We start from the raw sequence: 16057 nt of genomic DNA, 5'->3' as shown, positions 1-16057 counted from the left end.
ATGTTAGTCCACCACAGTATGTACATAACATTATAAAGTCATTAAAGGCTAGCTAAAAATCTACCCATAAGAAGCTTTTGAAGATTAATCTCCACAATTCTGACCATGCCCTCATGAATCCATGTTAATCATTACATGGGTTCATGTTGGTCTTATTAAAATTACTCTTATATTCAGATAATTATTTCCATTCACTGCAGATATTGTAACTTTGCAGTAGCTGAACATAATTTTTAGATTACTTTTTAAAAAATAGCTTTAGAATGTAACTCCAGTGTAATAGAAATTAGAGACTTGAATGCAAACTAGTCTTTTGTGGTCATGTGAGAAAAACTAGATCTGGTGATGACTCTAGTTAAAGTTTTCGAACTACTTAGATGTATTTTAGAAAGGCTTTTGTTTAGTGCTTGAGCCATATGAATCTAGTACTACATAGTTCAGTGTTTTTTCATTTTGGGGGTGGGTGGGAAGGAGGGGGCTGTCCCAAAAGGCAGAAAGATCTATTGAAACAGCAGCCTGGTGATAAACAGTTGCATTTTGGTCACACGTGGGAGCTCGTCCTTCTTGATAGCAGATAAATTGGAAGGACCCTTGGCTGCATGATGATCTCACCAGCCAGGCACTCCACAAGTCTTTATGTACCAGAAGGTAGCCTCAAGGACACCCTCGCACAGCAGCCAGATGGCCCAATTCACTCTGCAACGGGCCACATCCACAGCCTGCCGCCTCACTGCCCCAGCCCTTCCAATTCGGGTGGAGTCCTCCTTGGGCCACTGTTGCTGATGGCATTCACTAGAACTGCAGAGGGCTACCCCGGGTGAGCAGAGGAAGGATCTCCAAGGCATGCTTGAAGATGGGGACAGTCAGGAGCTTCTTGCCTGGTTGCTGTGAGCGTCACCATGGTGAGGCTCCATGAGGGAGCACTGTGCCTTGTGGAAGCGCTCAGCAGCATAGCGTCCGCACTGTGGGGCAGGGACTTGGCATACGTCAGCCTCACCGCCTTGTAACCCTGCAAGGAAATGTCATTTACCTGCACGTCGTCGTTGCTCCATTTCCAGAAGAGCTTGAAGTCAGGCGTCTCTGCCACTGTAGGTGGGGCTATCTCCCACTCGGTCTTCCCGAAGACACAGGCCAGGCATCTTGAACGCCTAGCGAGGACCACGTGTTGCTCTGGTACGGACAAGAAACGGGTTTTGGTCCCATTCTTTTAAAAGGTGAGTGTGTATGTTTCCAGATGCTTCCTTTAACATGAAAATGATGGAACCTTTATAAATTCCGTTATAAATAAAACAAAACTTTTTTTGCTTGGGTGACCACACCTGGTGGTGTTCAGGGCTCACTCAAATCTCTTCAGTTAGGGATCACCCCTGGCAGGCGCAGGGAACTTTATGGGATGCCAGGGATTGAACCTTGGTCTTAAGCATGGAAGGCAAGCACCTTATCCGAGTTTTCTCTCTCCCCAGCCTGAAACAAAACTTACTCTTAATTTCTGTTCTATAATCATCATCATCATCATCATCATCATCATCATCATCATCATCATCATCTCTCTCTCTCTTTTGGCTATGGTATTCCCAATGCCTGGAACTGATATATATATATATATATATATATATGTATATATATTTTTTGTTACCAGTACTACTATTTATTCAGCCACTCATTAAGCTGATTGAAGTGGACATGAACTCCACATTATTGTTTAAAAATTTTAATGGAATATTCATGAGATACACAATTATAAAGCTATTTATGATTGGGTTTCAGTCATACAATGATCCAACAACCATCCTTCCACCAGCGTACATTTCCCACCACAAATGCCCTGTTTCCTTCCCGCCATCCTCCAGCCCCCCTCCTCCTTTACCCCCAGCCTCCCTCTAAGGGGGGCACTTGGAACTGGTATCTTGTCCCACCCATGGGTCTGAGTTCCAGATTCAGAAACCCACGTTTGAAATAACGGGATGCACGCGTCTAGCTGCCGGCGAGTTCGCCTGCCGCCCACCCTCGGAAACCCGTCAATTTCCCGCGACCTTGGTAACCTAGCAACCAGGCCGCGCCAGCGGGGAAGCTGTCCAATCAGCTGTAGCTCGGGCTGGAGCTGTCCAATCAGCTACAGTTCGGGCGGGAGCTGTCCAATCAGCCGTAGCGCCTCGGCGCGGAGCATGCCGGGGCGGCCCCGGCGTCGTCTCCATGGCGACCGGCGCGCGCGTCGCTGGGGTAGCAATGGCGGCTGGGTGCCGCGCGTGGGCCGCGCTCCTGCAGGCCGTGCTCCTGCTGGGCCTTCCTTGCGTGTCGCGGGCCCAGAGCTTCTCCCTCCCCTTCCGGCGCCCGGAGACGTGCGGCCACGAGCAGTACTTTGACATCTCGTCGCTGGCCTGCGCCCCGTGCGGAGCCCACCAGGAGCGGGACGCGCGGGGTGAGTGGGCGGCTGCGTTGCCCTGCGCGAGGCCCGTTCCCGGGAAAGCGCGTCGGCCGGCTTCCCGGGACTGCGGCTTGCACGCCAAGGACCCTGGAGAGCCCCCAGCCCACCCCCCACGAGCCCTTGCCAGAAGAAACGAGTTTCTCAGCGCCAGCCTCCACATCTAATCAGAAATCTTAAAAAATATATATATATATGTATATATATAAACATTTTTAGGTCCTGTGCTTTACAGTATTGATACTGGCAAGGTTTCCTGCAAGGGCTTTCCAACGTCACACCCTCCAGCGGGGTCCAAGCTTCCCTCCACCGAGTCCCAGTGCCCGTGATCTGCTTCCTACTGCAGACGAGTTCTCAGTGTCTGTTGCCCTTCAGTGTCTGTTGTTTCTTTCCTGTGTTTCTTTATATCCCGCCTGTGAGGGAGATGATTCTGTATCTGTCCTGCTCCTTTTTTTTTTTTTTGCTTTTTGGGTCGCATCCAGCGATGCTCAGGGGTTACTCCTGGCTCTGCACTCAGGAATTACTCCTGGTGGTGCTCGGGGGACCAGATGGGATGCTGGGGATCGAACCCAGGTTGGCCACGTACAAGGCAAACGCCACGGAGCCACAGCTAAAGCATCCTTTAAGGGAGGTATCTGCAAAGTGGCTCATTCCGAAGGTAACAAAGAAATCTGAAGAGGCAGAGAAGCTGGTGACAGGACAGCTTAAGGAGGTTAGCATTTATTTACTCGGAGAACCCTTTATCTTGCCTTTCAAACCCAGAAACCCTAACCGTGATGAATTTCCACCTTGTCACGTTCCAGATCAGCCAATTGAAGCCTACGAAGGTGAGGTTTTTTAGTGTCCTGCTTGTCACATAAATTGGAGACTGAAAAACTTTCAGCTTTGTCTTGTCTCCATCTGTGTATTTGCACTTTAGAGTACACGAGTGCACGTGCCCATAACATGGATTTATTTTGGGCTTAGTTCTTTTCTTTTGTTTTGCTTTGTTTGGGGGCCACAACCAGCTGTGATGAGGGTGTTTACTTCTCGTGGCTTCTGGGGATCATTTGTGGAGCCAAGGATCAAATCCCAGTCCACTGTGACCAGGCAAGCTCCCTAGCCCTTGTACTATTACTATTTAGTAGGATACTGAAAACCTCACCCACTTGAGCTTCAGTTTCCTGATCTGGAAAGTGACAAGGTGGAAATTCATCACGATTAGGGTTTCTTCTAACCATTCTGTTAGTTTTTTCTTTTATTTTTAAGAGCTGATCAGTTGGCGCTTACGATTGTCTTTAAGTGGCTCAAAATTAAGTGTATTTTTTCTTCAAGTAAAGTAGGATTCATTTACTCTGTGGTTAGTTGGGTGATATAGATACAGAAAATCTCCCCATGCAGCTAATAACATTTGATTTTAATATAATAGTTCACCCAAGTTGGATCTCAGGTGGCAGAGCACGTGCCTTTGTACATTTGAGGTCCTAGGTTCCAGCTCCCCATGCCACCCTCCGCAAACACTGCTCTGTGTCACTCTGGTGGCTGTAGTAGCAGCAGGATCAAGCACTGTTGGAAATAGCCGCAAACTCCCCAGCAGCTGTGACCCTCTCAATAAAATCAGAATACTCAAGCCTCTCTTTCTCTCTCTCTATGCATATATAGATTTGTGTTTAATTTCTCCTCTTGTTTGTTTGTTTGCTTTTTGGGTCACATCCGGTGATGCACAGGGGTTACTCCTGGCTCTGCACTCAGGAATTATCCCTGGCAGTGCTTGGGAAACCATATGAGATGCCGGGGATTGAGCCCATGTCAGCAGCGTGCAAGGCAAACGTCCTACCCACTGTACTATTGATCTGGCCCTTGGTTGTTTTGTGATGGCCAGTGGCACCAGGGGTCTCTACAGCAGAAGCCGCTGGCATGATTCTTTGGCATGTGTTCTGGAGTTCTGAGTTTGAATTTGTGAGTACACTGGCTTTGTGCGTGCCAGGCAGGTGTTTTGTACTGAGCTGTCATCCTCAGGCCCCTGGTAGTTCAGTAATTTAATGGTGTACTTAATGCTTGTACTTAAAAATGGTATCGAACACAACATTCATCGTTTGCCAGACAGACTCTAATACTTTTACATGTAACAATTCCTGTTGGAGCTGGAGAGATGGTTCTGAGGGTAATGCCTTGCATGCAGCCAGCCCTAGTTCAATTCTCATTACCACATATGGTCCCTGTGTTATCCTCACCCTGACCCCCACCCCGTAAGCATTGCCAGAAGTGAATCCTGAGCTAATTCTTTTTCAATTATGAGGGACGTCAGAATGATAGTATAGTGATGAGGACATTTGCCTTGCACATGGCTGACCTAGGTTCGATCCTTGGCATCCCATTTGCCACGATCACCTCCAGGTGTAATTCCTGAGTGCAGAGCCAAGAGGAACCACTGTGCATCGTTGCGTGTGACCCAAAATCTCAAAAAAAAAAGTGAGCCAAGTTAATTCAATCGCCCATCCCTACCCCCGCAAAAAGAGCCCAAGAACAAAACAACTAACCTTGTCTTTATATGAGCCTTAGAAAGTTATTATTGTCCATTTGCTGAAGGGGAGGCTAAGGCATAGACTTGTTTGGTAACTTGCTCAAGGATACAGTTCTTCAGAATTAGGATTTGAACTGACAAAATATGTTTCTGAATTTGAATGCAGGCTGTATGACTCCAGTTTTACTCATGATCTTAGGAACTATTAATATGTTTCTGTCTTGGATCTTTATTTATCAAGGTCAAAATTGGTTCTTTTCATTTCAGGAACTTCATGTGTGTGTCTGCAAGGATTTCATATGATTGCTAATATGGGAGGACCTGGTATTACTTGTAAAAAATGCCCAGAAAACATGGTATGGAGTGTTTATTTTTAAATTTTACAATAAAAGGTAGTAGATTAAGTGGTTCACTCTAATATTTCTTTACTGTAGCACTGAAGCTCTGTTGTCCTGTTCATTGATTTGCTCAAGTGGGCACCAGTAACGTCTCCATTGTGAGACTTGCTGTTACTGTTTTTGGCATATCGAATATGCCACGGGGAGCTTGCCAGGCTCTGCTGTGCGGGCGGGATACTCTCGGTAGCTTGCATTGTACCAAAATTTTGAGAAATTTAGTGAATCGGTACTCTATTTGATTCATGGAAAATCATGTTTGATTTTTGATAATTAGAAGTCTGTTTGCCATTCCAGCTTTTATACTTCTTCTTGTCTTATTAAAAATGAAAAACAAACAAAAAAATGAAAAACAGTGTCCAGGAAAGTGAGTCGAAGGGGTTATACTTAGGACCCCCGTTGGATCCCCGTGGCCCCTGGGTGTGCCCACACACCACGGCTGAGCACCGGGCATCAGTCTGGACAAAGTGAGGAGGGCTCGGTATTTCTGGCCACGGCCACAGGCTCACTAGCTGTGCTCAGTCCCCCCCCCCCCTCAGATATATGTGTGGGTTTAGATGCAATCTAGGAAATTAATATGAAGCTCCAAGTTTTTCAAATTTATTTCCAAACATGTACTTGTATGTTTGATGATTATTTTGATACTTACTGTGTATTTTTGGAAGTCTTGACCCAGCTTGATGGTCTCTGGTAGAGGTCTGCTGCTGGGAACAGCTGCCAAACAGCGTTATTCCTCAGTTATATTACTAAGCCATCACACTCGAAAAACAATCCCATGCTGCCAAACACAGTAGCATTCCCTCAGATAGCATCTCTTCAGCCAAACTTAAAAAAAGGTGGCAGCAGTTTTCTTCATATTCTCTATTAATTTTGGTGTTATCCATGTTTGTCACCATTTTTCATAAATTCTATAATATGCAGAGTGAGAATTTGAGTGAAGTCCTATTTTTCCAGAAACCTTTATTAACTAGATTTAACCTGACTGGGTTGCATGGAAGGCGCACCTGCATTATGCTACTGCTCTTACCTTCAGAAATTTTATTTATTTGTGGGTTTTTGAGCCACAACTGGAGGTTCTAGGGCTCACTCCTGGCTCTGGACTCAGGGATCATTTCTGCTGGTGCTCTGGGGACCATATGTGGGCCGGAGATTGAACCCAGGCAAGTGCAAATCAGTATACTATCTGGACCCTCAAAACTTTTCATTTGATGTTTTAAGTTTAATTCCTTTGGAATTCTGGTTGTTCCAGAGCGAGTGATACCACGCCTGGGAGACCCCGAAATGGTTGGGGTGGGGGTGGTAGTAGCTGCAGGTGTGTTCATGGCCTTCATCCTGTATTTTCATCTAAAGCAGATAGATTTCCCGGGATGTGCTGTCATCCAGTTGCTCATTGATTTGCTCGAGCGGGCACCAGTAACGTGTCTCATTGTGAGGCTTATTGTTACTGTTTTTGGCATATCCAATATGCCGTGGGAAGCTTGCCAGGCTCTGCTGTGTGGGTGCGATACTCTCGGTAGCTTGCCGGGCTGTGCTAAGTGATTTTATTTTATTTTATTTATTTTTGCTTTTTGGGTCACACCGGCGATGCTCAGGGTTCACTCCTGACTCTGTACTCAGGAATTACTCCTGGCGGTGCTCAGGGGACCTTATGGGATGCTGGGAATCAACCCGGGTTGGCTGCGTGCAAGGCAGATGCCCTACCCGCTATGCTATTGCTCCAGCCCTGTGATTTTACTTTTTAAAGGGGGTGGTAAGCCAAATAAATTTGGGAAATGACACAAAACTACCAATTGTCAATTGATTAAAATCCATTGAATTATCTTATTCTCTGTGCTTGTGGAAGGACTGAATGGTATTAATTTGAAAATAAGGACTTATTTGAACTGAAAAATCATGAGGAAAGAATAAATGACTCATGGTCTGGAGTTAAGTGAGGTCTCACGAGAGTTGGCGTGATTGGGAGGGCAGAGGCATGAGGGAGGCCCTGGGTTCCAGCCCCGGCAACCTCTGCTCACCTGGTGCTGCTGCATGTCGCCCCGGTGCTGTGCCCTCCCTGCCAGCCGTAGCCATGAGTGTGCCGCACCCACGGAGTGGGACCAGGCCCAGCCAGGAAGGGCTCCAGAAACCTCCGGGGTCATCCTTTTCCGTGGCTGGAGTGGAAGCTGGGGGCGTCCCCTTCAAGTACAGGACCTGGATACAACACGTCATTTAACCCTGGACTTAAGCGTCAATGGACTATCAAGGAATGTTACTTTTGTTTGGGGGCCACGCCTGGCAGTGCGCAGAGTTGTTCCAGTGGTGCTAGCGGGTCACTGTGTGGGGCACGGGGCCGTGCAGTGCTGGGATGGAGCCCGGGCCCCCTGCACGTCAGGCCTCTGAGTTCTCTTCCCGGCTCCTCCACGAAATGTTGATGCAACTTGCATATGGAATGTTTTTGTTGTTGTTGTTTTAATTTAGAAAGGTGTCACCAAAGACGGCTGGAACTGCATCGCTTGCCCTGGCGACTTAACTGCAGAAGGAAACTGCCAGTGTCCCACTGGCCACATTCTAGGTGAGACATAGGTTCTCAGTGAAATGGTACTGATGACTTTGTTGAGTCGCAGTGGTGTTTCTGGTAAGGAGTCGTCATTCAGTGAAAGAGCTTAGTGATTCCTCAGCAGTTTTTGGGGGGTGGCATTTACATTTCCAGACCACACTGGGGGTAAGTTGTGAGGACTTGTGAGTAAGTTGTGCCCGGGGCACCACGTGGGGCGTCCCAGGCTACTGAGCCTGGCTCTGTCACAAGCAAGGGCAGCATCTTAACCCTATTTGTTTATTTATTTACTGGCTTGGGGGTCACCCCTCTCAGTGCTCAGGGGAGTCAAGGATCGAACCTGCCTTCTCACTGGCCCTTAACAGTATTATTTTTTCATTTTCCAAAATTTAATGATAGCATCATGGCAATGGAAAGAGTATAAAAATATCCTGCCTGATTTTTTGTGGGGAGGGGCTCTGTACGTGGAAATGCCCTGACCATTCTACTATCACTCTGGCCTCTGGTTTTTAAAGAAAAATTTATCTGAAAAATAGGTGAAAAAAATTTGAAAAGAGCAATTCCTTTAGATACTGCACACTATTTTTTTTTTCTTTTTGGGTCACACCCAGTGATGCACAGGGCTTACTCAGGAATCAGTCCTGGCGGTGCTCAGGGGACCGTGTGGGATGGTGGGTATTGAACCCGGGCTTTCCTCATGCAAGGCAAACGTCCTACCCGCTGTGCTATCGCTCCAGCCCCCCTGAACACATTTTTATAGCTGCTGAATAGTATATGTGACAGGTACATTGATATAGAAATGGCTGATTGGGGTTAAGCACTCTCTTAAGAATTAAGAGATAAAATCTTTGGGGAATGTTGTATGTCATAAAGGGGCATTTCATATCAGTGGAGGAAAAATAGATTAATAAACAGTACTGGGAAAACCTGAAAAACTTAATTTGGGCTTCTGCCTTATCAAAATAAATTTTAGAGCTAGGAAGACAGGTTAAATGCTCCACATGTGAGAGCCCCAGTTTTGACCCCCAGTGCCACATGGTGTCCCCCAAACACCACTGGGTATAGTTCAAAAATAAGACAATGCATTTTAGGTTAATCAATTGTTTAAATATTAAGTATGAATCTATGAAATATTACTAAAATTTAGGAAAAGTTTTGTAGACTTGGTGTGGAATAGATCTAAAGAGGTATGAGAAGTGTTATCAGGAATTTTTTTTTTTTTTTTTTTTTTTCTTTTTGGATCACACCCGGTGATGCACAGGGGTCACTCCTGGCTCATGCACTCAGGAATTACTCCTGGGGGTGCTTGGGGGACCATATGGGATGCTGGGATTCGAACCTGGGTTGGCCGTGTGCAAGGCAAACGCCCTACCCACTGTGCTATCACTACAGCCCCAGGAAAATTTGATAAATTTTGCTGCATTAAAAAATTTAAAATTTTATGCTAAACAAAAATCATAATCTCAGAAGAAAAATAATATCTATAAGTTAGAGAAATTCTAAAGGGCTAAGTTCTACAATATGTATAAAACTTCTACAAATAAGTAAGAATAAATTAATAGACAAATTATATATATCTATATTTAAGTAAAATAGTCATATATTGAGAAATTTGTGGGAAAAGAGAGGAATAATGTGTTTAGGCATGAACATGGGCTTCTGTGGGGGAAAAGCCAGAGTGCACATCTTTGGCTGAGATGCGTGCGGCCCAGGATGGAGGGTGCTCCAGGTGGAGGAAGGGAATGTGCTCGCTCCGGGTGCGATGCTTCCCTGTCACCTTTACAAAGTTGGTCTTACAAGGACTCTCCTGGCCTCCCACACCTGGGCTTTGGCGGGGGAAGGGCCTCTGGACTCTTGGGCTCGTTCTCACATTCTGCAGTTCTCATTCATTCTTGGAGAGCACGACCTCTTCTTCTTTTTTTTTTTTCTCTTCTTTTCGGGTCACACCCGGCGATACACAGGGGTTACTCCTGGCTCTGCACTCAGGAATTAGTCCTGGCGGTTCTCGGGGACCATATGGGATGCTGGGAATCGAACCCGGGTCGGCTGTGTGCAAGGCAGACGCCCTACCCGCTGTGCTATCACTCCAGCCCCGCGCATGCCCTCCTCTTGGGTGTTTCTCCTTTTCTTTAGAAAGGCTTCATTTTTCTATTTTTCTACTTTGCGGTTTTACTGGACATGACTTTTATGCAAATAAGCTCTCCTGAGAATGCTTAGAGTAATCGTTACATGTGCATTTCCCTAAGTGTATATGTTGGTGATCAGTTATGTCTTTGTTCCTAAATCATTTAGTGGAAAGAAATGTTGATGGAACATTGTTGTCTCAAGCAAGGTGTCAGCTCTGTAATGACAGCGAAGACTCTTTCACTGTGGCGGACGCCTTAGGAAACAGGTAAGCAGTCTTCTGGACGCTTGTGTCACTTAATTATATTTATGTAGAATCTGTCTTTTTAAAGTACTTTCCTATCATGATTACTTGCTCCTTAACCTAGTAGGACTCAATTAGGCATTCACACAAAAAGAAGTTGCAACCAAGAAAATGACAGAATAAAGCTCAGACCTTATTAGTTGTTTGACCTTAGACAGTCAGTAAATCTGTCACTTAGTCCCTAGAACAGAGATACACCACCTGCTTCACAGGCTGCTACGACAGCTCAGAAATAAATAGGTAAAGTTCTTAACAGTGCTACAAAATAGTGCACAATAAAGTATAGCTATTTTTTGTGTTTTATATAAGTCTTACATCCTCCATAATGGATTTATGTAATAATCACATCTATTTTCAGCAGCTTTTCTATGCGCCAGTTATATTCAAGATCACATCAATAAACTGAAACATAGTTACAATAAAACTACCCTGTGTTCTTATTACTTTCAGTTTTCCTTTTATGCATGCATAGCTCCCCTTTTTCTAACTCAAATTATTATCCCTGTTTCAGTTTGTTTACTATTTTCTAGCCTGCATGATAACTTCCTTCTTTGTGCATTTTTGCCTTCAGTTTCCAAATTTAAGATAGACAATACTTGAGCGAGAGCTGGAGCGCTAGTACAGTGGGTCACCATCACGCCTTGCACGCAGCTGAGCTGTGTTTGCTCCCCAGCGCCTTGTATGGTTGACCAGACGTCTGTCTCCCAGGCTGATGCCAATACCAGTACTCCGTGTGGGGGTCTGCACCCTCCCAGCCCACTTCCTGCCCACTCTCTCTTCCAAGCAATGAAATTTCATGTAACCCCATCAGAGACCCACCTCGTTAGGTGCTTTTCTTCCTGCTATATTATTTATTAACAAAGGGGAGTGTATTAAATACTTTTCTTGAACAAAGATGATGAGTAGTCTTGACAAGTATTGGTTATAGTCATCTCACTGTGGACTGGTTTCTATTTTGACTGGGCTGTACCATTGTTTTGGTGTCGGGGGCAAACCTGGCAGGGCTCGGGGGTTACTCCTTGCTTTGCACTCAGGGGTCTCTCCTGGTGGGGCTTGGGAGGCCCAACTGGATGCCAGGCATCAAACCCAGTCAGCCATGTGAAAGGCAAGCTCCTTCCCCATTGTACTGTCTGGGCCAATATATAATTCCTTTTTTTGTGTGTGTGGGGGGTGCTCTTTTGGTCACACTCAGCAATGCTCAGGGGTTACTCCTGGCTCTGCACTCAGGCATTACTCCTGGCGGTGCTCGGGGGACCATATGGGATGCTGGGGATTGAACCCAGGTCAGCCACGTGCAAGGCAAATGCCCTACCCGCTGTGCTGTAGCTCCAGCCTATAATTTTTACTTTTTTATACTTCATGAAATTCTTCCATCTCCCTGAGGAGCTTTCTCTCTTGTGTGTGTTTTCTTTTCTCTTTCTTTTAGTAAAATTTCTTTCAAAAAATGTTGGTAATATTTTTTAAGGAGGTAGGTGTGTGTGTATCTTTTTGACTACAGTAACTTTTTGCCTTGCTGTAGATAAAATGAGAATATATTTGAAGTAACAGCTTATAAAAACAGATTGAGTTTCTTTATGACTTTGTTGGATTCTTGAGTGATGGTTATTTACTTTACTTTTTAATATTCGTGCTATAATTTCATGTGGCTTCAAAAGAATACTTTCCTGTTATTGGTTAGCTGTATTTATACCTTGTCTTATAATAGAAAGAGTGAAATAAAACTGCTCCAATCAGGGGCTGCAAAGCTGGTCCAATGGGCGGAGCACATACTTTGCATGCAAGAGCTCAGATTGGATTTTGGTTCCTCATGATCCCTGGAGCTCCTACCCCATGGAAGCAGGCCCTGGGCTCAGGCAGGAATAGAATACCTCCTGAGCACTGCTGGTTATGACCCAATACTAGAGCAGAAACAAAAGCTATGCAAACCAGTGTTACTAGTTTAAAAATCACTTACCTCAATAAATAAATATTTTTGAGTCTAGAAAAATAAGTTCTTAAGTATGGTACAATTCATTAATATTTAAGAAATATTAATTATTAAAATTTTTTTGTTATATTCACAGGTGTGTCCGATGTGAACCGACATTTATTAATGCCAGCGGGTCGTGTGCATGTCCGGAGCCTAACATTTTAGTAAGGATTATCAGATTGACAAAGATTATATTTTAAAATGAAATTTCTTACGTCTTTTTATAAACTCTTTTCTTATTTATTTATTGTGAAGACAGGGGGATTGTGTATTTCCAACACCGGGAATTTTCCTCTGCGTAGAATTTCAGCTATTCGTTATGGGGAGCTTGTAAGTATGTTTCAGTTTTTGTTTTTGTTTTATTTTTTCAGTTCTTTCTTTAGTGGGACTATATGCATATGTAACTTTATTTGAAATTATTTTGTTGGGGGAGTCACACCTGGCAGTGCTCAGGACTTACTCCTGATTCTGTACTCAGAGATCATTTCTGGCAGGACTTGGGGGACCACATGGGTGCAGGGAATCAAATCCTGTTCACCCATGTGCAAGGCAAGCACCCTACCCATGGTACTATCTCTTGGGCCCATATTTAAAAAAAAATTTTTATAAGCAGCGTATATAAAGTTGTTCATGATACAGTTGTTTTAGGCATCTGATGCTTCAGTACCACCACCAGTCTGACTTTCCCTCTACCAGTGTACCCAATTCCTCACCCACTCCCAAGCCTGCCCCGAGCAGGCACAGACAAATTTACTTCATATTGCTTATTACAGTAAAAAGGCAGATGCCCTTAAGAGAAAGAGCTGGAAACTGTATACATACACACTTCAATTCAAACATCTTGCAGTGCTGTAGTGGTAGGGCATATCCCAGGGTGTGGAGGCAGCCTGAGCACTGCTGGGTGTTGCTTAGAAACAAACAAATAGGACAAACAAACAAAAATCCAGCATCATGCCTGCACTTTGCAGGCTGGACAATTTTCAATGAACAATGGATGACAGTGATAACAGTGAATTTTTTAAGTGAACCCTGTGAGATAGACCCTTAGAGAGCTGTTCGTGACGGGGTTTCAGTCATACAGTGTTCCAGCATGCAGGGTGCACAGTCTGTAAATGACCAGTTCAGAGCCATCAGTTTCGTGAGACCAGACTGGTGTGCCAGAATGCAGGTTAATTAGTTTATGTGAGACTATAATTGCCAGCTAGTCTAAAATACTGTATTAGCTCAGTAATATAGGCTCTTTTATTAAAAAAAAAATTTATTTTATTGACGCTTTCATGTTTGAATCTCAGTTTCAGTCATACAATGTTCAAACACCCATTCCTCCACCAGTGCACATTCCCCACCACCAATATCCTGGGTATACCCCCCCATTCCCACCCTCCCCCTGCCTCCATGGCAGACAGTATTCCCCATACTCTCTCTCTACTTTTGGGCATTATGGTTTGCAGTGCAGATACTGAGAGGTTCATCATGTTTGGTCCTTTATTTACTTTCAGCACACATCTCCCATCCCGACCGATTCCTCCAGCCATCATTTTCTTAGCGATCCCTTCTCTATTCCAGCTGTCTTCCCCACCCCCCCCAACCCCCCGCTCGTGAAGCAGGCTTCCAACTATGGAGCAATCTTCCTGACCCTGTATCCATAGACTCTTTCTAATTGGAAAAATACATTGGCAGCATTACAGATCGTATGTTTTCCTGGGTAACACAGAGTTGTGTAAATACTGTAAATACACAAAGGAGTGTAAATACTGTTCCAGAGTTTTATGAGGGAGATCATCCATTTCAACCCCAGGGATGTGTATGCCAGTCAGCAAAGATGTCTTGTGTTTATCGGATGGTGTTTTTCATTGCTTTCCATGATTTGGTCCGTTAGCTCACGAGATTCGTTTCTGTATTTTCCTTTGTGGAGGGAGGGTTCTCAGAGGGACTCAGAAGCTTCTCAGCCAGTCACGCCTGGGGTCAGCATTCAGGGCTAGGTCCTTGGTGCATTGCTGCTGGAATCCTGTGCTCCAAGTGTTACCAGGTGATGCGTGGAGCCTCCAGGCTGTCCACGGTGATGCTGGGGGTGACCACGTGGCGTCAGGGCAAAAACACCAATAGCTCCATGCATGTGCCTTAACCCTTGACTGCTGCAGAACCTTATTTTTTTTCTAATTTTTATTTTGAAAAATTATAAATTTATGAAAAAAGTTTAAGAAATAATGTCTTTTACATATATTATTACCACATTTGCTTTATCTCTTTGTATGTAAAAGCATGTATGCACATTTTTTTCCTTAACTACTTGAAAATAAATCATATCCACATGACAATTTGCTCTTAAACACTTTGTTATTATGTAGCTCCGAAGAGCAAGGACATTTTTGTGATATCACTTCTAAGAAATTTAAAGTTAGTATAATAGAATGACCTGATGCTCTGTTGATGCCTACAGCTGCTCACTTGTTCTGGTGATGCCCTTTATCTCCCAGGCCCCGTTCGCGGGGGCAGTGGAGCAGGACCCACCCAAGGACCTCCCACTGCAGTTAGCCTGTTTCATGTGCTTCAATCCAGAATATACTCTCTTCTGTGCTTCTGTGGATTTTGTTGTTGCTGCTGTGTTTACTTTTATGCCATGACCCTTGAGAGTGAAGTCCGCTGTAGCTATAACCTGGGTTTTTCTAATTATTTTCTTGTGATTAGGCTAAATGAAGCATCTTTTGGCAAGAATATGCTATAGGTCTTATACATAGCCCACCAGCAAGAGGTGTGTATATATGTTCTTAGGTTGTCCAATTATTTGTGATGATAAATTTGGTTCCCTCTATCATGGTGGTTTCTGCTCCTTTTTTCCATTACAAAGGTACTATCATTAATGAGTTGATCTGAGATCTTAGAGACTTCAAAGATAGCTGTTTCAGCAGCTAGTGATGACTTTGAATCAATTATTAAATTATTTTTAAAAATTTCACAATTCTTTATTTAGATATCAACTAATTTTACCAAGAACGAACAGAATTTTTGTGCTAATAACTTGTCATTCTTTTTAATTTAAAGCTCAAATTGTTGGGGCTGAGTGATAGCACAGCGGGTAGGGCATTTGCCTTGCACGTGACCAACCCGAGTTTGATTTCCAGCATCCCATATGGTCCCCTGAGCACTGCCAGGAGTAATTCCTGAGTGCAGAGATAGGAGGAACCCCTGTGCATCACCAGGTGTGACCCAAAAAGTAAACAACAACAACAACAAATAAAAATAAAGCTCAATTTGTACTAAATTTGGACTTGCCTTTGAAATACTAGGCTCTCTTTGCTAGTTTTCAACAGTGTTTGGGTTCATCCTTGGTTTTTCTATAGCTTGTTCCCAGCTCAACCAACAAATATAATTTTTAGTAGGTGTTACTATAGTTCATATGCTGAAATGCATACCATTTTATTACTAATCATATTGCTGTTAACTGTTTCATGCAAATAGATGTTTTTCATTTTGGAGACATTATTAAGATAAAATTTCTAAATGTTTCTAAATTCCCAGATCAAGGTGTGTAGGTATTATTTCATAAAAGAAAATACTACTTCACTATCACTGGCATAATCTATGACTTCCTGCATTAGCTGGCATTTTTTCCTTTTCCATTTTTACTAAGTATTTTTCATGTTCTTCAGCCTTTTACACATACTTTTTCCTTGAAAAATTGAAAATTTTGCTTATGGAAGGGATGCAAATGATGATTCATAATTTTCTTTCAGATTTTTTTGTTATTGTATTTTGGGGTTTGACGAAACTCCTGACAGTGCCCAAGGCTTACTCCTGGTTCTGAGT

General features: G+C 43.9%; 1 protein-coding gene and 1 pseudogene across 2 annotated transcripts in view; one reads left to right on the top strand and one right to left on the bottom strand.

Moving 5' to 3' along the window:
- Positions 1–500: 500 nt before the first annotated feature.
- On the bottom strand, positions 501–2195 carry LOC129401679 (40S ribosomal protein S5-like; annotated as a pseudogene).
- TMEM67 (transmembrane protein 67) overlaps positions 2194–16057 on the top strand; it is a 50900-nt gene continuing 37036 nt past the window's right edge. Inside the window, exons 1-6 of one of the 2 annotated variants that reach the window (XM_055125474.1) lie at positions 2194–2419; positions 5193–5281; positions 7778–7871; positions 10146–10245; positions 12345–12414; positions 12506–12580. In XM_055125474.1, coding sequence (XP_054981449.1) covers positions 2194–2419; positions 5193–5281; positions 7778–7871; positions 10146–10245; positions 12345–12414; positions 12506–12580 — 654 coding nt within the window. Of the gene's footprint in view, positions 2420–3014; positions 3135–5192; positions 5282–7777; positions 7872–10145; positions 10246–12344; positions 12415–12505; positions 12581–16057 lie in introns of those variants that run through there. The other variant, XM_055125475.1, reaches the window with a different exon arrangement.

The sequence above is a fragment of the Sorex araneus genome, chromosome 2, assembly GCF_027595985.1.
Source record: "Sorex araneus isolate mSorAra2 chromosome 2, mSorAra2.pri, whole genome shotgun sequence".
In the NCBI taxonomy this organism is placed as follows: domain Eukaryota; kingdom Metazoa; phylum Chordata; class Mammalia; order Eulipotyphla; family Soricidae; genus Sorex; species Sorex araneus.
Note: the sequence above shows the minus strand (reverse complement) of the source record. Positions and strands in the feature narration are given on the sequence as shown.